The sequence below is a fragment of the Pagrus major genome, chromosome 16 (assembly GCF_040436345.1).
Source record: "Pagrus major chromosome 16, Pma_NU_1.0".
NCBI classification, from domain to species: domain Eukaryota; kingdom Metazoa; phylum Chordata; class Actinopteri; order Spariformes; family Sparidae; genus Pagrus; species Pagrus major.
In genome coordinates this window covers 21,590,991-21,612,328 of record NC_133230.1, presented here as the reverse complement: position 1 = coordinate 21,612,328, position 21,338 = coordinate 21,590,991, and the positions used below count along the sequence as shown (strand labels likewise).

Genomic DNA, 21,338 nt, shown 5'->3' with positions numbered 1-21,338 from the left:
TTAAGTAAATTATTTGAGTACCTCCTCCACCACTGCCTACTAGATATACAGTTTATTCAGTGTTATGTAGTAGTTGTGATTCACTTTCTTTATGGGAGTGTCTTTCAGAGTGGAGGATGGAGGTCAGGGATATTTCCTGTACTGGGGAACCTCCCTTGAGGGGGCGTGAAGAGCGGGCAGCCACTGCTTTCTGCAGGGACGATGGGGCTGGTCTGCCTAATTCCTTTCGATTAAAAGCAGCAGTCGGGTGCCTGTAGGTTCCAGAGGCAGCATGAAGACAATCTAAACAGCATCATGATTAGAAACGTACCGAGCATGTGGCTTTCATTAGCTACAGGCTGAACTCACAGCACAACACTGAGGAGCAGGTTTCCGTGTCAATACTGTGCCTGCCAATCAAACACACAGCCATGAATGTGACATGTTAGACTGATGGGCTTTCCACAACACTGATAAAGACATGTTAGTGGTTAAATGAGCAAACTGAAATGTCAGTACATAAACAATTTCCCTTTTATTAAATGCCAGTCATATGAAGAATAAAATGATATTATTTTACATTATAACCACATGGAGTACATTGTAATTAACTGGTCCAAACAAAAAATAATCAGTTTAAAAATATGGACCCAGCTGTATTTGTCGCATTCATTAAAGCTAAAGAATACAAGTAGCAGCAGAAACACCTGAGGTTTGGACTGTGGTAAATCAATACATAAATTAAACAATAAAAATAAGCTTAAAAAGCCATAAACAAACTCCGAGAAAGCAGTAAACATGACACATTTACCGTTCAGACATGGTCCACAGCATTTTCAAATGCAGATTTACATAAGGTGCATGATCATCCACAGAGAACAATACAAATGCATGTAAAAGTATATATTTAAGAAAAAAAGTACATAAAATAAACTTAAAAGGAAAAGGGCAACTTGCTTGGCAAAAGCCTTGCCTATCTTTTTTTCCAGGCAGATTAAAAAACAAAACAAACACAGATTGCCCTGAATGACTGTGTAAAAGAAATTTCAACATTAAAAAGTACCACATGTTTGATCTATATTTGTAGTTGAGAAAGAACAGGAAAAAAAAAGAAGCACAAGCCGAGTGTTGAGAACAACTTTACCATAAATAATCTGCTTGAGGTGATGCTGATTAGCATCTGTCTGATACAGTATTCAGCTTCTTTGGCACGCTTTTCCCTTTCTTTGCTCTTGTGCTTGATTTGGAAGAGGGGGGCCGGAGAGGGTTAGGAGCTCTGTACCCACTCGATGACAATGAGAATGAGGCTGCTGAGTCCCATAATTAAACCAAACACCACCAGGAATATAGCCTAGAGACACAGAGCATAAACAACACAGTTAGCATCATTATTAGTAAAAATAAATAAATAAAAGCACTGTAGTAGTAAAGTGGGCTCAAAATGTTTTTGTTGCTTGAATTTAACAGCATTTCATATATTTGTGTAGTTACCCCAATGGAGTCAAAGGATCTGAGGGGTTCGCTGCTGATCTTGAGGTAGAAAATGCCGGGGAAAACAAACAACAGGGAGCTGGATGTTGTGGATCCTGCGACAGAGACAAAAAAATCACTTGATTTGCACAGACAACAAACTGCATGCCTGATAATAGCAGCTTCATAAACTGTTTGAGCAGGACTGCATCATTAATTATGTATAAGCAGATACTGTGATTTTAGCCCCCACAATCAATAATTATTATTGATATCTTGGCTGAGATCTTGGCTGCTTTTATGTCTGCTGTTGTTGAAAATGGATCATTATATTTAGAGGTCAATGTTAAGCAAAACTGTGTACATAAAATAAAAAATAGAATAATTAGATAATTAACAAAGGCAATAACATTTAGCAAAACAAAAAGCTTTTTTTGAGTATTTCAAAAAGATCACATACCAACGACTCCAAAGACATTTCTGATATCCGGCACAAAGATGGCCATCATCAGCACCACACCCAGGATTGTTAGAGTTATAATGATGTGGATCAGCCAGGAGAAGGGCCGTCCTTCACACAGCAGCAACATCGCAGACTTACGGGCCTGCAGCACACACAAACAAAGCTCATTCAAACAAAACATACTCTCAGAAGGTGTTAATGACTCTGAGCTGATGTCTCAAGAGAAAGGTGGAAACTGGGGCGCTGGTGTTTGGACTTGAAGGAAGTAGTAGGATCAACAGCAGTAGTGAAAGAGTTTTTTTTTTCCAGTTGCAAAAGAGAAACTGAGTAAATGTGCTGACATGCATTTAAAGCTCCTGTTAGTAAGATAGTTGATTTATGAGTCCCATTCCCAATTCCTCAAATACTGACGCTTTGGGTTTCCCCAACTTGTCAAGCATCAGCTGATGCGACCTACAATCCCATAGGGTCAGTATTACTATCTTACTAACAGGAGCTTTAATATGCAATGCAGCATCATAAAGAAAAATAATATTAATCTATTGAAATTACAATTATAAATGTTTTAAAGCCTCTAGTTTGGCATTATGGCTGCCACCATCTTGTTTTCTTAAAGCCAGAAGTGACCATATTTGGACGAGAGGGTTAAACTGGGGAGGATATCTTCATTGGATCTGACTGAGAACCAGTGGACAAGCACACCCGTGCTTTATCGTTTATTTTACTATAAACAGGACCATAAGTTGCAGAAAAAATGTAAAGCTGCGTCGAAGAAGACTTCAAACTAACGATTGAGACGATAAACTCATCAAAAAACTGTTTACTGAGGTAATAAATCAAGGGAGAAGTAGGGTCATTTTCTCATAAGCTTACATACAATCAGACTTCTTTTTGAAACCAGAGGAGTTGCCCCCCTGCTGGCCTTTAGAAATAATGCAAGTTTAAGGTTTTCAAACCCAGAAAGCGCCATTTGTTATTTATACTGTCCCTAATGGTTAAAATAAAATTCTTAGGTTGTTCTACTCACAGGGAATTGAATGAGCGGCACAGTGAGCAACACCGAGAGCAGGATAGCCAATCGAACCGTCATCACCATGATGTCCCGAGGCATGTAGGTGTCGTAACCAAGCATCAGCTCAGAGTCCACATGAGCTATGAGCAGGAGACAAGCACAGATTGAGGATGCAGTCATAACAGATAGTACATGGTTTGGAGACGCAGCTTCAGTAAAATGTGTCAGTGCAGGCTTACCATAAAAAGTGAGGTAACCAAACAGCGCAGAAATGATGTAAAGCAGGAAGCTCAGGCCAATACTGACATTTGTAACGTTCTGCATCCTTTTCTTAGTAGGTCTGAAAGATACAAGGGCACATTCACGGAGAGTAATGTTTATATAGCTGATAAACAAAAGATTCAATGACTTAAATGTCACAGTTAAAGTAAAGCTGAGAGGCTGAGGGCTCACCGGTCCAGTTCACAGTAGATCGGCAGGATAGCCGTGTGGCAAAGAAAGGAGAAGGCCATGGTGGGGATGGCGAAGGCACTCTGCAACACCCATCAGTCAGAGCACAGCCGTCATTAACAAATTATCAGCTTACACGGTTACACAGGAGTTAAGGGGCAGGTGGGTCAAGGTATGGTTTGTGTAGCAGTAATTACCATCTGGACTGCAGATTGGGACGATGCAAAGTTCAGGTGTGAATATATATTATTAAATTCTCTGTAAGAGAATCTACTCACAAAACATTGTCAAGCTGTGTTTAAACAACTGGACCAAACATGTGCTACGTGTAATTCTGCATGCCACATGTGCATATGGCCTTTAAGTGTGACATACATGTGAGTGGCAGCTGCACAGTGCACTCGAGTTCCTTACGTACACAGCCAAACCTTCATAGGTAAAGAGTGTGACTTGTCACCAGAGTCACACACTACTTTCAACAGCTTCTCACTTGCCACCTCACACATTCTGCATGTACAGCATAGAGGAAAAAGACTGGATTCATATACACGTACCTTCCTGGATATGACAAAGAGTTTGGCTGTACATTCTGAGTCAGAGGAATTTGATATCTGGAGAAACAAGGAGAGAACAGAGAGGTGTGTTATTCCTGTGGGATGGCTTCTGCAGTGCTGCTGAAAACTGGACAAACAAAAAAAGCTGGATTTCATTGGTTGGCTGTGGAGCTGAAAGGAAAACAACCATCTAAGTAAACCATGCCGGGTCTGAAGCTATACTACAGTTTGTTTAATTCCAAAAGGCCAGAGGTCATTTCCAGACTGATGCAAGGTCATCTGAACTTCCTTCCCCTCAGGACTGGCACCAGTCACCAGCTCCCTGCAGCCTTCTCTGGTCCTCATCAGCCAGAGTCGACACAATCAGTCAACTCTCGTGGGTTTTTCTCATAATCCTGCAGCCGTGACCGTCTGGTTAGACTACCTACGCCAGACTTATGGTATCTTATGTATAGAAGGAAATTGGGGTTGTTACCTGGACGGCAGTGGTAAATGTTGTCACATTGAGAGGCAGTGGGCAGGGGATGGACCATTTCTTGATCACAACCTGGAGAGGAGAAACACAAAATGTCAACAACAGAAAAGATTGAAGAAAAAAAAAAAAAAAAAAGGGGTATAGTAAAACTCACCACAACTACAAAGTACACTACGAAGAGAGAGGCAATACTACTGGTGTAGCCCAGGAAACCTGTAAGGGTTAGAGACAGAGCAGGTGAGAAACAACTCAAAGCAGTCAGGGCAGCCAATCAAGATACTTGATACTTGAATTAGGTACTTACCAATTTTAGGCAACATGGACAGAGGTAGAACAATACCAACTGTGACTATGATCAGAAGCAACCTGCCATCTTCATACCAGGCATTTCTGGAAAAGAAGTGGAGATTAATAATTATAAGACCAAAAGCCAAAATAAATCTTCAGTGCCTTAAAAATGGTCCAGCTCTAGAAATTTGTCTCCATTTCGTGCTCAAATACAGAGCGACAGATTCATCATGTGGTACGAATTAAGGGCTTTAGCTCTTGCAAACCATAACAATTATGTAATTCACATGCAAACGTTGTGTCGCTCTGTCATTTGAAACCACATTTCATTTGCCGGATTTTTGGAGAGGGGGAATAATATTTTCCTTTGCCGAGGGACAGCCTTGGCGGTTTATTCTGGATTGGGGAGCCACAGGAGGAGAACGACGAGGAGGTGGAGGAGGGGCGGTGTTCGAGGTGACACATGTGGAAGGCATGTCGGCTCCGCTGGGGTCGGGGTCGGGTGGGAAGGGTGCTGCCTGGCGCTGCTGCATGTTGGACCGCAGCGTGGGGTCATGAGGGACTGGCTCCACCACTCTTTATGGGGCTCCCACAGTCAGCAGCACCTGCTCTGACCACATCAACACCCACTGACCCCTTTTTGGCAGTTTCACAGCTGTGGCGTTACCATAGGCGCTGATGGATTTGTCTCTGCGTCTACACCGTTTCTGCCCTGTAACTGGATGTCAGGGAGACCTCTGCTCTGACCCCCCAACTCTCTCTTGTCCAATCACTTCTACTCTAACCTATGTTTAGCTTAAGCACTCGACCGCAGCTTAACTAACCCTCTTCTCCACTTTTACAGAGCATTATGCAGAGGCAGGGGTGTAAAAAAAAAAATCTCCACCACCACTAGGATCTGACTTGAGGCTTACTGTAAAGGCGCAGGATACCAAGACAACCCATGAAATGTGGAACATTTCACGCTATAACGAGACGCAGGATAGATCTCAGTTAAGGTTGGAGTTTGACTGCCAATGAGTCAATCTCCTCATAGTGTCGAAGATCAGCATAAATCTAGCCGATCCACAGCTGCCTATGTCTTTGGCCTCATTACTGAACTGAAACACGACGAGAGAAACAGGACATACAGACCATTAACACAGACAGAGACCAAAAGATTGAGCACGACTGTGTTTTCGCTCTGCTGTATTATGATAAATGAGCCAGAAAAAAGAAACGCGTTTTAATATAAAACAACTCATTTATTCAGGCTTTGACGGAATTGAGTATGTGTCTGTTAACATCCCAAAGCCACTCATTAACAGAAATGTTTTGTTTCCCTCGGCAGTGAGCTGTAATTAGAATGGCAAAACTGATATCCCCTTGTATCAGTCTGATTCCGGGGGAACATGTGCGAGAGATTTGGGGGGTGAAAGGAGAGCACTAATACAAAGCAGCTGTGTGTGGAAGATTCAGATGTTGACGGATTGGGCTGAAAGCAGCTACAACTCTCGCTTTAAACCAGTGTGGCCAATAATAAAGTGATAGAAGTTACATTCTTGGCCGGGGACTTCTCTGTGCAGGCTCGTCCACGTAGGCCTATGAAAGACACAGGCTGCTGATGACGGGTGACGAATGGCTCTCCATCATAAATACATTTCCTCTGGGCATGCTTCTGGCTATGCAACACAGAGCATGAGTTCCCCTCCAATCGCTCACAGACAAAGTATTAGTAGTGCACTGTGGTTTGGTGAGAGGTCCTCTTCCAGTGCATTATTCATACGTTCCTCATTGCACTACAGTTTGAGCAACTTTGTGGTGCATAAGTGTCAAATTTGACTTATTTGAGGGCCAAAGGTATAATCTACAGAATCATGGGAAAAGGGATGACTCATTTGTTATCTTAGGTCAGCTAATCTAAAAGAATGGCTTGGTTTTACCCACAGCTGTGACGGATTTTGAACCAAATTTCCTTATTGGCGAGAGAAGGAGCTCACAGTGCTGTTACTGATTCATTGATTTATCGGCCACACGTCGGCCTTACCTGATGTGGCAGCTGGATTCACAAGAACATGAGATCTCGCAAATCCATCTTGCCAGGCTTCAAGCTATGCGTTCGTGGCCGAGCATACAGTGGTTCAAACCAATCAGCGTCCTATGAGGAATTATTGGCAGACGGTCTAGGTGTGACCATAGGTTTAAATCACAGAAGGGGCAGCGGGGATGTGACCCCTCCATCCTGGGAAAAATATGGTTTGTCCCCTCCAATATATCACAGTAAACACAACTATGTAATTTCAATGACATCAGCTACCAGTTAGCTCCTGTTCACTAGTGAGCCACAGTAACATAACTAGAGTCTGCAGTAAATGTAGCAATGTAGTTTCCCTTCGCAGAGCTACAGCACTACTTTTGGTGTCCCCGTCAGGAATATCTCTTTTCATGCAGTCATACCCTCCAAAGCTGATATTCGTTTTTTGCTCCTGGGCATGACGACAAGATGGAGAAGCATCGTTTCATTTTAAAACAACACTGGCAGCTCCACAAGAGGTTAGCGTGGCTGCTAAAGGCATCTTTTGTAAAAGAAAAGCAAAGACCGCCACTGGAGGCTTTTCTCGATGGGAAAGATGTTTTTGTTCTTCTCTCAACAGGCCCTGATATAAGTTTGATTTACCAGCTGGCTCCACTGTTAGTAGCCCTCTAACTGTTGATCTGATTGGTTGAAGTTAGTGATTGACAAATGGTTTGTCCAAACACCTATTTTCTGAAAGTGCCTTCCCTTTTCCCCAAATGGTTTCTAGCGGTGCCTTCCCAGATTGTTTTGTGAAACAAACCATCTGGCAGTTACTATTAACCTATCTGCAAATAAGATGACATTTATCAATAGCATTGGCCGATGTTTATATGATGTGTCACATCAATTTTGCAATGCATCAGCTGCATCAGCCAAATTGTTATTTCAAACATCAGTATGAATCAGCCCTGGGGTGCATCCCTAAAGTATGTATATACCCACCCTGTGCCGTCTTCGTTCAAGAAGCTGTTGATGGCTGCAGGAAGCTCCGACTTAAAGATGAACAAATAGGAAGACATAGCTGAGGGAAAAGAGGAGAAGAGGTCAGAAAATGTGTGTTTTATAAATTAAATAAACAAAAAAAGCGCGCAATCACACCAAATGACCAAATCATAAACACAACAGATAACTGCATGTTGCCACAAGCAATACTTATTCGCTGTGTGAGGGGTGTGTATAATTTCCAGCGCAAGGAAATGGAAGGCAGGGTGGGGGTGGGGGGTACCGCGGCTCTGAGTTAATGCAGATGGGTGGGGCAGGCAGCTCAAGGGGGATCACTAGCAAAGCCCTCGGTGCAGAGGAGCAGACATTATGCAGATCTACCAACTGCTGGAGACCAGGAGTAGCAGCCGGGATGAAGAAGTGAGAGGGGGGAGGAATGCTAACAATAATGATCTCTGACGCTAATCCAGGTATTTCTCCCCCTGCTCCACCTCATGAGGAAACAGGATATTATCAGCCTCCGACGGGCTCCAACATCCTTTCATGGACAGCCAATCAGAGAGGGGATCGGGGTCACTTCCTGAGGGTCACACCAACACACAAAAACACCAGGAAGAAAATAGGAAAGGGGAGATGGAGATTGCACCAGGTGGAGAAGACGCTGGGACTGGGATGCAGTGTGTGGTCAATCATAAAGGGAGAGAATGTTAAGGGATTTAAAATTGTGAAGTGAGGCAGAGCCAGAGATAGCTGGGACCTTATTGCCCTGGGGGAAGCGCTTGCACTCGCCGTTAAATAAGCCTAGACCATAATCCCTCAGATCCTGTCTTTGTTTATGAAAGAAAATTCCTCCAATAACGCTCCAGCCCACACAGACGCAAGGACACTCACTCTGTGAAAATCTAATGCCATTTATAAGCACTAAAATCTGTCAATAAGAGGTCGCTTTAGTGTTTTAGCCAAAATGTTTCCCTGCAAAAGTCCATCCAACAATTTAAATGAACCATAAAAACTTTCAATCACGCAAACCCATACCGACACACTGACAGGGATCACACAACAGGCATGACGCAATGGTTTAGTTTCATGCAAATGATTACTGAAAGCACGACAACACTTTCATGGGAATTCCTGCTGGGATAATACTTACATCTCTACACAAAAAAAGGCCCTTGAGTGAAGAAAAGGGATTGTTATTGCCCAAGTGGTAGGAAAACACATTCTAATAATAAGCATGCATGTAAAAATTTATTGGAAACTTGATGGAAACTTGATGTAAACCTTCTGCGTGTGGTCGGCGAACAGTGGGAGAGTGTGTTCAACATAAGACAGAGCCACTTTCATTTCATTAAGAGAGAGGGGAGAGGCAGGCTGTGAGAGCCCTGGGCTGGTCAGTAATTAAGGTCAATTGGCCCATCAGGCTTTGGCAGTGCAGATGAATGTTTACCCAGAGTGAGGCTAATTGCACTCTTATAAAAGGGGCCCGGGGTGTAGACAGATGCAGGCTGGAGTGCTGGCTCTCACACTCTCGCACATACTGCCCCATGCTGGGAAAACCACAAACATACCAGAGGGCACGGCAATAATCCACTCAGCTGTGCCACTAATGACTGCAGAGGAGCGATCACCTCAGCTCTCCACTGTCTGAGGGACGGATGGAAATGGTAGTAAGAGAGAGAGAAGAGTGGAGGAAGTAAAGGGAGGGGGTCCCATTAGGTTACTGAACACTGGGTGGGTTTACCATCAGTGATCAATTAGACGAGAAGTCAGGTTTCAGGCTCAGGGGAGGGGGGCCGAGAGGACAGCGGCTACATGGTCAAAGGTTATCAGGGAATCTAGATAATAGCCTTACAGAAGGGAGGGAGTAAACCTAAGCACAGGGGCTTCTGATCACCAGTAGGAGGCACTATCTGCCTCCAAAATAGACTGGCCAGAGTCTGACCCTGCAGCACTCTGCACCCTCTCACCACTCTGCTTCTAAGAAAGCCACAAAATCAGTTTATGTCCAACATGTCAGAAATAATGTATGGAACTGTACAGATAAACAGGAGCTGACTTACCACCAATATTTTGGATGATAATAGCAATTCCAACCAGGACCTAAAGAGAATTTTGAAAAGGTGGTCAGTGTGTATACGTCTTCTGGTCATGTTGAAGACATAATGAAGTGAATTCCTTTTTTGACACACTCATCCAAGAGACAACTTACTTTTCCTGGTTTTTGCAAGGCTTTGCCTCCAAGGTCTTCATATGAATTGATACCTGTGAGAGTCAAATTAACAGAGGTGGAAGAAGCACTTAGATCTTGTACTGAAGCAAAAGTAGCAACATCACAGTGTAGAAATACACTGTTCAATTAATATGTTCATCACTTTCATGTTGCAGCTCATAAACATGGAGCTAATATTAAATACTTCATATACTCCCTGGGTATCTAGTGCATTTCACATTCTACACATACTTCATATAATCTACTTGTATCAGATATTTGGTCAGTGAAATCTGTAAACTTGTGATTTTGCTGTTCTGTTCTGTACACACGACATCTACTGGATGTCTGTCCGCCCTTGGAGAGGGACCCCTCCCCTGTGGCTCTTCCAGGGGTTTCTTACATTTTCCCCTGCTACAAGAGTTTTTTCATCTGGGGAGGTTTTCCTCACGCAAATCGAGAGCCTAAGGACAGTGGATGTTGTTCACTGTACGGAAGGTAAAGCCCAGAAAGGCAATGCGATTATGATTTTGGGCTATAAAAATTCAAATAAAATTGACTTGACTTGCATTTACCTGCATGGATCAAAAAAAGTATTAGCTTTATTTATCATATTACATCATTTTTTGTTTGTTAATAATATTGTGTATTATTAATCAGTACTCCACTGGTTTAGCATTGCTCGCCTATAACATTTTTGGATTCATGATGGATCAAAATTTAAGCAGCAGAACCAAAATTGTTATCTTTTTTATTCCATGTACTCTTCTTTCTTGTAAAAAACCTGACACGTACATTACCCACAATGCAACTCAACTGCAGACAGCTTGGTCAGAGATGTGGGTGTGTTATGCTCAGCTATTTTAACCTCAAGCTGTTAGCCTCAACCAAAGATGAGATACAGGCTATGGAGGTCCGGTAAACTCACTTCTTTCAAACTCCACATCCCCAGATTTATTTTTTTATTTTTTTATTTCAAAGCTCGTAGCCATCAGTCCAAAGCCATGCTAACTCATGTCACATCATTTGGGGAAATTTATCAGACTTTGGACCCATAAAAGGCTTCATACACATAAGCACTGGTACTCCTCAAGACGAATTTACAAGTTCCCTTTCAAAGATGATCAAAAATCTGGATAGGATGTCCCCAAACTCAGAAAACTTCCAACTTTATCAGGGTGCTAATTGATAGATAACAACCCACTATTATCTCTTTTTATCTTATTTGACCCCTTTTAAAAACCATTTAAACATCACCTGATTCAATAACAACTAGGAAGTAAATAAAGACAAAAAAACAAGGAGACAAAGTAGCTTTTAGATAACATATCAGCTCGCTTCCCTGAACAATGACCTAATCATACGTCAAGTTAGGGGGGCAGTTACGGGTGTGGGTGAAAAAATCTGGATGGATAAACTCACAGGGATGTGCTTATCTATAGTTAGACTGTGTACCCAATGTTAATCTCTCACCTGTTTGGTCACATAGCTTCAGGAGGAGATGTATGGAGTACGCTGCCAGGCTCGACACTACTATCAACAGGATGCTGAAGAGGAAAGGTAAACAGAGTAGAAGTTAGTGTACATTTAGTTGTTTTCTGTCTGATTTATTGAAAAGGTCTGTAGTAGAAGACGTAATGAGATAATTCTTACCAAAAACCAACTATTCCAGTACTAGCCATAGCATAAGCTAGACCCAGTATACCGCTGCCCATGATGGCATTCATCAGGTTAAACACAGAGGAGACGAAGGAGGCTCCTTTGGCCCTGCTCTGTATTGATCCCTGCGCACAGGCACACACACACACACACACAGCAGAGATAACATTTAGATAAAGATGTAAACAATGTGTGTGTGAGGATAAAGGAGCTGAAGAAATCTGATTATTTTTGCAAGAGCTTTAAGAAAATTGCTCCTGACAGTATGAAGAACAACTGGCCAGCCCTGATGATGGATGTCATGAGACAACACTGCAGTGGCATGTAGGCTCAGGGAATGGAAATGGGAATGTATTGGGTGGGATTTGAGCTGCTGGCTGTGGGACAGCTGCCTGAGCTCAGGATAAGGGGAGCTGCCCAAACTGCTTGACCTCTCTAATAGGGGATATCCTGGAGAGAACGAGTGGCAACTCTGGTGTCAGTGTCACAACAAGCTCGGATTGACCTGCGTGCCGCTGAATCTGATTCACCCTGGGTTACAGTACTGAAAAAGATAGGCAGTAAACTATAAAACCTGATGTAAATAAAGACCGGCTGTGATGTAAAATCATAATGCAGCAATTTAAATTAAACTGAATTTAAAATACTGAGAATTTAACTTTTAAATAAATATGCACTGGCAAAATGATACCCATACAGATGTATTTATTACTAGTTTAACCCTGTTTGGCGTCACAGTGATGCATATCCCGGCATGCATTACTGCTTATCTCACCTTCCTTTTCTGTTTTTATGGCTTGTGTTTGATCCAGATTAGTGATAGGATTCATTTTAAATAACTTGTTGACAGACTTGAGTGGATTCATTAATTACCTTTACTCGACAATGGGTCTTTAATTATGTGCTTTGCTGATGCTACTGTCACCACTTCCTTTGAGTTTCTGACCACAGGAAACAATAGATGAATGACACTGATTGATAAATCTAATCATGAATTGGCGTAAATGGCACCCCATTACACTATCAGATGTCAGATTACTACTTGGATCTGCATTTTCCTTCTTCTGCACTTGTTAATGTTAAAAAATTAAAGAAAAAATCCACCCAAAATGTGCACATGTTGATCATATACTTAAAAAAAATGCCCTATACTGATTTTTAATCCGAATAACAGACTTCATGTCTGTTATTCTCTCACAGTCAAATGCTGAAGCTACTCTACCAATAATGAATAGTAGAATGACCAACAGTGCCTATAAAGACTTTACTGGTATAAAAAGACATATTCAACGCTCAAATGAAAGACTTAGATACAGATCAAATAAAACCTTTTGAATCTCAAACTGAAACTCTTTGAGCTTACAGAATAAATCACTACTGGGACGAAATCCAAAACCAAAATCAGAATTGATGAAGATGACACCATCAATACATATTTTGATAGGGCTGTAGCTACAGCTGATGACACCAGGGTCATGTCCTCTGTATCTATGTTAAGAATTTAGACATTTTAACAATCTTATGAAAAGTTGTCTTTCTAAAACCTCAGAAAACTGACTCATACTTTACATTTTAAGGCTGGTTCTGATGATCTTTAGACTCAAGAAAAACAACGCCAGGAATGTAGTGAAGGAGACATGTTGTTGTTTTTCTTGAGAGACCACTGTGTTTGAATACCTGTTCTCCTGTATTATTGTGGATAATTGTATATTATGCTTTATATGTTGTTATGAGAGATCTTAATCCAGATGGGACTTCTTTGTACAATAAAGGTGAAATAGAAAAAAATACCAATGAAAACAAATAAGTTCAAATAAATAAAAAAAAAAAAATCAAGGAATTTAGTGTGTAAAGCTGTCTACAGAGCCAGGGAGCATATGACAATTATTTCCTTTTTTTTTTTTTTTTTTAGAGTGGACTGTCTCTGTAAGTGCTGACAGAGGCAGAAGTAGAGAGGAAACTCGTGATGTCTGTCATTACCTGCTGCTGAAGCTCACATATTTAGACTGAAGCGGTGTTTCTTAGCTGTGAAAGACACTCTGCTATTATTTAGTACTTACATTTCCTAATAAAGGTGTACTTTCGTTTCCCTCGGTGTCTCCGGCTCCGCATTCAGTATACAAATCTCGGTTTGTATGTCCATTCATGCTCATTTTTCTTTCGGAAAATTCAGGACACAAACTAAATTAAATAAACTCCCACCGCTTCAGACTTCTCACTCCGGTCCTCGTCACGATGCACAGCTGCAGAGTTATGATACCATCTTCTCCAAAATCACTTTTAAACTCTCCTCTTATCAACTTATCAGCTGCCGATTGTTGTTGTTGATCACTCAGGTCATGTGACTTTCTTTCCGGTCGCGTTTAAGACGTCAGAAAGGAGACTACCCAATCGGAGATCGAATGTCTCCTCGGTTGACCAATCAACAGTCGGCTCTGGTCGCCTGCCGATGACGTAGATCAAGCATGCAGGAGAGCGAAGGATGTTGAGGTGAGCTCTGAATGTGATTTTTCTCGAAAGTAATCGCTAAAATAACTATCAATTCAGCCTTAAATCGTCTCGTTTTTGCTCATTTGCTAGTTACGAAGTGTTTTTAACTTTTCTGCTTCATAACAGCTGCATGATGTTGTTGCAGGCTCCTCTCCAGAGTCTTGACGCCTCCACAAACTCAAAGAAAAGCCGTCGCTGTGTACCGGAGCCTCTGGTCTGCAGCCACACTGCCAGCCTCAGCGTGTTCTGGCTCTGCTGTGAAGCTCATAATGGAGCCTAAACTGTACCGACCCCCTGCAGAGGTCCGGGGTATGACCTCTCTGGACAAAGAGGCCTTCACACAGAACATTACAGTCCCAGCTCTACGGGTGCCCACTGGGGTCTTGAACAAAGTGGTCAAGAGCCTGAAAAAGTCGGCCATTCATCGCCCAGGGATTCCCCGAGTGGTACAAGACAAAGAGGAGAGTAGTGACTTTCGTTTAGTGCTGTTGGACCCCCACAAAGTGTCCTCACCAACCTCCTTCAGTGAGGCTGAGGCCGAGGCTCTGAGGTCATTCGGTGTCTCTGAGGAGCTGCAGTACTACGAGCTGCAGCTCACCTACCACAACCTGAAGACTGAAGAGGTTCTGGAGGCTGTGCTCCCTCAGGGTCAGGACGTGACCTCTTCGTTCAGCCGGGTGGGACACATCGCACACATGAACCTGAGGGACCACCAGCTCCCATACAAGAACCTCATAGGTGAGAGGCAGATGATGCAACAGAAGGATTGCAATACAAAGTAACACAGAGAATTGTTGTGTTTCTACATCAATCTATGAGGGTTATTTTCTCTAATTCTTCACCTATCCTTATATAAGTCTGATTCCGATGTGTTTGCTATAAGTGACTGCAAAGGTCTCAAAGTTGTGTCTTTGAAAAATACATCTCATAGTGTTGTTTAACAAGTTAAGTTTCATGCAAAGTTGAAGAGAGTTTGCACACCTCTGTGCCCCGATGTTACTTTGATGTGCAAGGTTTCGATCTTCTGATAAAAAGTCATACGATTAATTTGGTTGTGTTGAATAGCTGCAATGATTAGTTGATTAATTGATTAGTTGTTTGAAAGACAATGAGCTGCCAGCTGTTATGATAATTGATTTCCTTTATCAAGTAAATGTCAAACATTTGCTGGTTCCAGCTTCTTATGAAGAGATAAAGAAGAGTCTTTGAGTTTTGAACTGTTGGTTGGCAAAAAATAAACTATTTGAAGACATCATTATGAGCTCTGGGCAACTGTGAGTAGCATTTTTTTTACAAACAAAGGCAGATAATTAGATAATGGAAATAGTAGCCAGGTGCAGCTCTAGTGTTGAAACATTACAGTGTGCCGGGTCTTTCCTTAACAAATAGCCCAATCACCTCAATTGTGACATACTGTCATGTGAGTGAATCAAGAGTAAGACATGTTTGATCGATGCCTTCCAGTCATTTTAGGCTAAAACACTTTTTATCAGCTTCTTCAGAAAACCTCTTGATGACCAATTGCACATAAATGACACAATAATGTACGAGCTGCAGCTGTATTACATTATTTTATTATAACTTCCTGTATAAACACGGATATAACAGTAAAGTCTTTAAGTTTTTATTTTTATTCTTAAAATCTTATAAAGGTATACATTTTCTGGATCATAGTTTAACCAAGGAAGGATTTCAGATTTAGGAAGTTATATTAAATGCTAATTTTGTTGGCTGCTTCCATCATAGGTCAAGTCATCATGGACAAAAACCCTGGTGTTACCTGCGTGGTCAATAAGACAAACATGATTGACTCGACTTACCGCAACTTCAAGATGGAGATGCTTGCTGGAGAGGAAAACATGGTCGCCAAAGTAAGTTACATCACAAATGTGCTGTTATTTTGTGTTACTTATACACACATAGCATTATAAAGTTTAATCAAAAGGCCCTTCAATTTATTTGTCGTTATACAACACAGGATTGTGCAACAAAAGTTGTAGCCTGTATATGTTATTCACATTTATTCAGTTAATTAGCTGATGGTGAATATAATTTCCTTCATCTGTGTGGCAGGTGAAAGAAAATGGGGTGAACTACGAGTTTGATTTCTCTCGTGTGTACTGGAACCCTCGGCTGAGCACAGAGCACCAGCGTGTGGTGCAGCTCATCAAACCTGGTGAGACTGTGTTTGATGTGTTTGCTGGCGTTGGACCCTTCGCCGTCCCAGCAGCTCGCTCAGGCGCCAAGGTTTTGGCCAACGATCTCAACCCCGAGTCCTACCGATGGCTGCAGCACAATTGCAAACTGAACAAAGTGGAGAAGAAAGTCAGGACCTTTAACTTAGACGGGCGAGCGTTCATCCAGGGACCTGTGAAGCAGGAGCTGCCTGCGCTGCTGAAGGGAACAGCTGGCATTCATGTAGTGATGAACCTGCCTGCTTTGGCTCTGGAGTTCCTTGATGCATTCAGGGGCCTGTTGCACCAGGAGCCTCCCTGTGATGAGAACCTACCCATAGTGCACTGCTACTGCTTCTCTAAAGATGACAACCCTGAGACCGATGTGGTGAAGAGGGCTTCTGACAGCATTGGATTCCCTCTGGAGAACCAATGTTCTGTGCATTTTGTGCGAAATGTAGCGCCCAACAAGGATATGTTGTGTGTGAGATTCACAGTCCCTAAAGAAGTCCTCTTCAGCGAGGATCATGACCAGACAGGTAAGAAGAATTCATTCATAGAACACTGAGGAATCTGCCAATAAATTGGCAGCTCTTCGAAAACAAGATAAGGAGAATTACTGAGGAACCTGGTAGGAAGTAGTTAGAAGTCATTTATCCTACAGGTAATTGGGTTGCTCAATTCTTAGTTTCTTAGTTTTTTTTGTCCTGACTGCTTGATTGTTTTGTATTCTATCTTACTATTTAATGTAAAGCTGACACAATTAAAAAAATTAATCGGTAGACAAAAAATTTGCTATTTTGATAATATTTTAAAAATGCCATGTTTCCAGCTTCTCAAATTTCAGTTTATAACAAGTAATTTAAATATTTCGTCTTCAGCCCTGGGAGATTGTGATGGTAGTCTTACATTGTTCTGACATTTCAATATATTGATTTACTACTTAATAATCAGCAGACTATTAGATAAATCATTTTGTTGCAGTCGTAACTTAAAGTATTCACACTATCACTATTGCTGTAAGTGCTGCGTGTAAATGTTTTAATGTACCACCAGATGGGTCAAAGACTATTTTCCAAAGTAATGGACAATATAGTTGTCCATGATTCGATTCTAATCAGATTGTTTATCCACAGAGCCTTCAGAAGAACCAGCTCCAAAGAGACAGAAGTGTGAAGAAGCTACAGATTCGACATAATCATCATATCAATCAAGTTACTATAAGGAATGCAAGGAAACATTTGAGTTGAGAAAATATTTTAGTTGCTTTTTTTTTATAAACTGCATTTTACTGATACTTTTATCACAGATTTTGTTGCATCTTGTTGTAAGAAATCCATACCCAGATTTAGTCAATAAATTACTTCCTTTTGTTCATAAAATAATGCATTAGAGCTATTATTATAGGAGATTGACATCACACATCTTAAGTTGCTTCACTTCTAAATAAATCTATAAAATGATGGATGGATTCTCAGGTTTCACTGTGATTTATTTAAATATAAAATAAACACAAAAGATATAAAAAGACATATTCATCTTGACCAAAAACAGTCAGAACACTGTTCACCACCGCAGCTTCTGCCCTCTCCGTGGTTGTTTTTACAGTCCTTTTAGTCACATTTCTACCCAGTGGCTGTTGTGCAGTTTGATCCATGGATGTGTTCAGCTTTAGAGAAGGAACAGCCCACTGAGAGCGTCTTGAACTGCTCGATGACACGCCAAAGCTGAGGTGTATCCTCCAGCTGTGTCCTGAGGCATGGCAGCCCGCACGTGGTTCAGATACCTGAGAACACACAGAGAGAGCCCTGGTCAGTAACAGCAGTGAGGTGTTTTTGTAAATAATGTGACTGACTGGCAGCCCTGAGAGCTGGTTTCAAAAGTAGTTCCTGTGAGTGTAACTTGAGTGTAAGTTTATTCTTCATTAAATCCACACTCCGAGTTATTTTTTCTGGCTCTCTGCGACCCTTTGGCCCTTTGATGAGATCAGCGAAGACAGACATACCCATACGCTAACACTGGAACACCTTGTGCCTAAAAGCCTCTCCAACACGGCTCTATTAAAGTATTATGGGTGTCTTTTATTTTTTAAGTGCTTACAGATGTATCCTGCCAAAGCTCCTTTTCAGGTTCTTAAGCAAAGCCAAAAGTCAGTGTTTATTTTCACATTCGCGCACAGACAGAAAAACAGTCGAGCTGTTAATGTAGTCTCCACATCTTGTCCCCACAGTGAAAGATGCCCATCTACTTATGATGTGTGTGTATAGGGGGGTTAACCTGTGTCCTCGCCCACTTTAATCCTTCCTCCATCAAAAAGTGGTCATTGGGTGAGAAACCCCGCACACATGTTCTGTACTGCTTTCTGACTACAAAGCTAAAAAAGCAAAGTCCCGCAGCAACTGAGACAACACGTAGCCTTGCCTGTCAATACTGTCTCCCCCTACGCCCCCCCAATCATAGTCCTGGCTAAAGCCCTCACACGAGTCTGGCTTTGTGGCCCCCTGTTCCTGTGAGCCGGGGAAACTTCAAAGTGAGACGGAAATCAAGAGCACAGACAGCCTTCTGTGATTTCTGTGCCCATTCAAGCTGCTTTACAGAGTAACCCAACACCTGTGGGGAGGCTCGGAGAGAGTTGAGGTGTGTGTGTGAATGAGAGATGAACAGCGAGAAAAAAAGGTGTTGGTGGGACTGCACGCTGAATAGATCAGATGTTGCCTTGGTGTTTTATGATTCTGCGAGGCGCTTTTGTTCGCTAGCAATAAAACCCTTTGCTGAAAATAAAAAATGAAACATGCTCGCTAGCATGACTGCGACACAAACAGTCAGGAATATCACAGAAGATGACCTTGTCTCGTCTTACAATACAGAGTGAAAGTGAGAAGAAGAGCAGCGAGAGATGTCAATCAGGTCCAGCACACAAAGACCACTCATCACCCACTAGAGAAACAACACGCAAGTTCAAAACAGGAGGCCCAGTGATTAATAATAACTTCATTAGGCCCAAGCTGCTGTAGCCTGTCCTTCAGAGCACTTGAGGGAGGTCTTCTCATATGGCTTCCTGCATCAGATGAGTGCTATCTATTGATTATATTGTACTGGGCCTTTTTAATGGTGAAAAAAGTGGGCTATTTACAGCCCGGCTAAGTCTGCTCTTCCTGCTAATCTAATCCCCAAGCTACTCATGTGGTCATTCCTTCCAAGAAAGCTGAGAGCTCTGTGTAACTTTATACCTGCCTGCCCCTAAGGAGAGAGAGAGAGCAAAAAGAGAACATGAAGGGAGAGGGAGGAAGAGGGTGAGTGGTGTGGGGGTGGGAAGCAGAAAGGGGGGGGGGGGATATGAGGTGAAATCACCTTTGGGTATCATCACAAACCCTCTTCTCTTAAACCAACCCTGTCTGCCCTCTGCTCACCCCTAACACCCGAGGTTAGTTCAGTTCTGCTCCATTAACTCAGCGGCTGTATCCGCATCTTCCTGTGCCGCCTACATGTACATACACATGACCGGCCATAGATGTTCGTGAAGCTGAAAGATAAACTCTCCGCACATGACTGTACTTGACGATGCTGAAGCATTAAGAGGTGACTGACGACACCTAAGACGTGCAACAACATGAAATACATAAAAAAAAAAGTGCAGCACACTCGCCTACAAAAACAGGCGGGCTCTTTACACTGCCTTCAATCATAAAACCAGATACAACGCACACACTACCCTCCGAGACAGACGCTTCAAACCCCTCTGACGCTACTGTTTCAGTGCGTGCACTCACACTCTCCACGCCCCCCCCATCCCCTCTCTCTCCCTTTCTCTCTGAGGACTGGACTGCCTTTTGTTCGCAGGGCCCTGAAACCCAAGCCGTTTCGGCCGGTAACATCTTTCACTCTCTGGGCCCCACTGGAGCATTAGCTGCAACTCGATCTGGGTCTTTTCAAAGCCTCGTATTATTGGGTAAATATGGGTCACTTTGGACTGGCCCATTATGTCGCTTTGGGGGGGGGTGAGTGGGAAAAGACGAGTGCATGTGATGAAGACAATTGAGTGACACGCTATGACACAGTATGATAGCGTGCATGTCAGACTGTGATTACCACATGGGAATATGTTGGGTTTTCCATTAGTAAACACACTCAAAGGAGTGATATATTATGCTGTGTTGAAAAAAGTACCCAAAAGTCATACTTGAGTAAAAGTAAAGATATCGTGCAAAAATATTACTTTGGTAAAAGTGAAAGTCATTCATACAAATAGTACTTAAGTAGCAAAAGTAATTTTCTAGCAATAAATGTACTCCAGTATCAGTAGCAGTTAAATACACACATGTTGTGTGTTGTGTCACGAGTCATGAGCACAATGGGCTGCAATTTGGCTTATTATTATCAGCTCCATTTATCAGCTAGAATTTCACCTATACCGATAAATAGCCGATAATATACATTTCCCAATAGGACGGTAATTTATCGGTCTGATATTTATCCTGCATCTCTAGTATGGATTTCTTTAATATACATTTGGAATCAAGGGCAGCCTCTTTTGGAATATCTTTGTTTTCTCAAAAGCATAATGGAGGTTTAAAGTGCCTGCATTATTTTTCAACCTCTGTGCATACCATCTGCTATTCCCCATTTCTTTCAAAAAGCCATGTGCAGTTGGATCAAAACTGTTCACAGCTAACAGCATTTTTCCACTTGGGTCTGGAACTCTGAATACCTGGGCAATGTCTCCTGTTAATGCTAATAACGGTCAGACTTTTTCCTGACGGGACCCTGAAAGTATTCCCCCACTCCGGCTGCCTGGAAAACACAGCACGGCCCCATCTCTAATTCAAAGTGAAAAGATAAGTGGCGAAATGTTCCGGCGGGTTCTGCGTGATTTCCAGCTGAGAATGTGCGGCTCCACTTTGTGTTTGGATCGGAGATGCTGCTGCTGTGGAGAGGAGGGTGTTTGGGTTTTTCAGGGGAAACAGCAGCGAGTTTGGGGACTCCGAAGGGAAACCAGCAGATATCAGACGGAGTTGGAGGCTGTGTTGGGCCTCTTGTCTAGACTCCATGTGTTGGCTGGAATTGGATTAAGAAGAGCTGTAGAAGCCCGGGCTTGATGGAAAAGAAAAAGAGGCCTG

The 21,338-nt window shown here is 42.3% G+C and overlaps 3 protein-coding genes across 3 annotated transcripts in view; 1 reads left to right on the top strand and 2 right to left on the bottom strand.

The window, feature by feature from the left end:
- Positions 1 to 489: 489 nt before the first annotated feature.
- On the bottom strand, positions 490 to 13,865 carry slc38a6 (solute carrier family 38 member 6). Its single transcript, XM_073482713.1, has 16 exons — positions 13,618 to 13,865; positions 11,552 to 11,682; positions 11,372 to 11,445; positions 9,899 to 9,951; positions 9,750 to 9,789; positions 7,690 to 7,768; positions 4,708 to 4,793; positions 4,558 to 4,616; positions 4,404 to 4,475; positions 3,929 to 3,985; positions 3,378 to 3,457; positions 3,164 to 3,264; positions 2,940 to 3,064; positions 1,910 to 2,054; positions 1,471 to 1,565; positions 490 to 1,330 (listed from the first exon to the last, which is right to left on the bottom strand). Exons 1-16 carry the CDS (start codon positions 13,708 to 13,710, stop codon positions 1,247 to 1,249), a joined length of 1,374 nt encoding a protein of 457 aa, XP_073338814.1. The 5' UTR covers positions 13,711 to 13,865; the 3' UTR covers positions 490 to 1,246.
- Positions 13,866 to 13,995: 130 nt separating this feature from the next.
- On the top strand, positions 13,996 to 17,693 carry trmt5 (tRNA methyltransferase 5). Its single transcript, XM_073484374.1, has 5 exons — positions 13,996 to 14,047; positions 14,193 to 14,785; positions 15,794 to 15,918; positions 16,121 to 16,760; positions 17,358 to 17,693. The coding sequence occupies exons 1-5, from the start codon at positions 14,040 to 14,042 to the stop codon at positions 17,417 to 17,419; spliced, it is 1,428 nt and encodes a 475-aa protein (XP_073340475.1). The 5' UTR covers positions 13,996 to 14,039; the 3' UTR covers positions 17,420 to 17,693.
- Positions 17,693 to 21,338, bottom strand: part of mnat1 (MNAT1 component of CDK activating kinase) — a 33,951-nt gene continuing 30,305 nt past the window's right edge. Inside the window, exon 8 of the mRNA XM_073484375.1 lies at positions 17,693 to 18,007. Within this exon, the coding sequence (XP_073340476.1) occupies positions 17,893 to 18,007 (115 nt within the window). The 3' untranslated portion in view covers positions 17,693 to 17,892. The remainder of the gene's footprint in view (positions 18,008 to 21,338) is intronic.

What these genes read in the sequence shown, in the direction of transcription:
- trmt5 (XM_073484374.1), top strand. An exon ending in AGGAAAACATGGTCGCCAAA is followed by an intron (nt 15,919 to 16,120) that starts GTAAGTTACATC and finishes TCTGTGTGGCAG; the next exon opens with GTGAAAGAAAATGGGGTGAA. An exon ending in CGAGGATCATGACCAGACAG is followed by an intron (nt 16,761 to 17,357) that starts GTAAGAAGAATT and finishes GTTTATCCACAG; the next exon opens with AGCCTTCAGAAGAACCAGCT.
- slc38a6 (XM_073482713.1), bottom strand. Translation starts at nt 13,710, where the DNA reads ATGAGCATGAATGGACATACAAACCGAGATTTGTATACTGAATGCGGA. An exon ending in ACTGGAATAGTTGGTTTTTG is followed by an intron (nt 11,446 to 11,551) that starts GTAAGAATTATC and finishes TTTCCTCTTCAG; the next exon opens with CATCCTGTTGATAGTAGTGT. An exon ending in TGGTTACCTCACTTTTTATG is followed by an intron (nt 3,065 to 3,163) that starts GTAAGCCTGCAC and finishes TCCTGCTCATAG; the next exon opens with CTCATGTGGACTCTGAGCTG.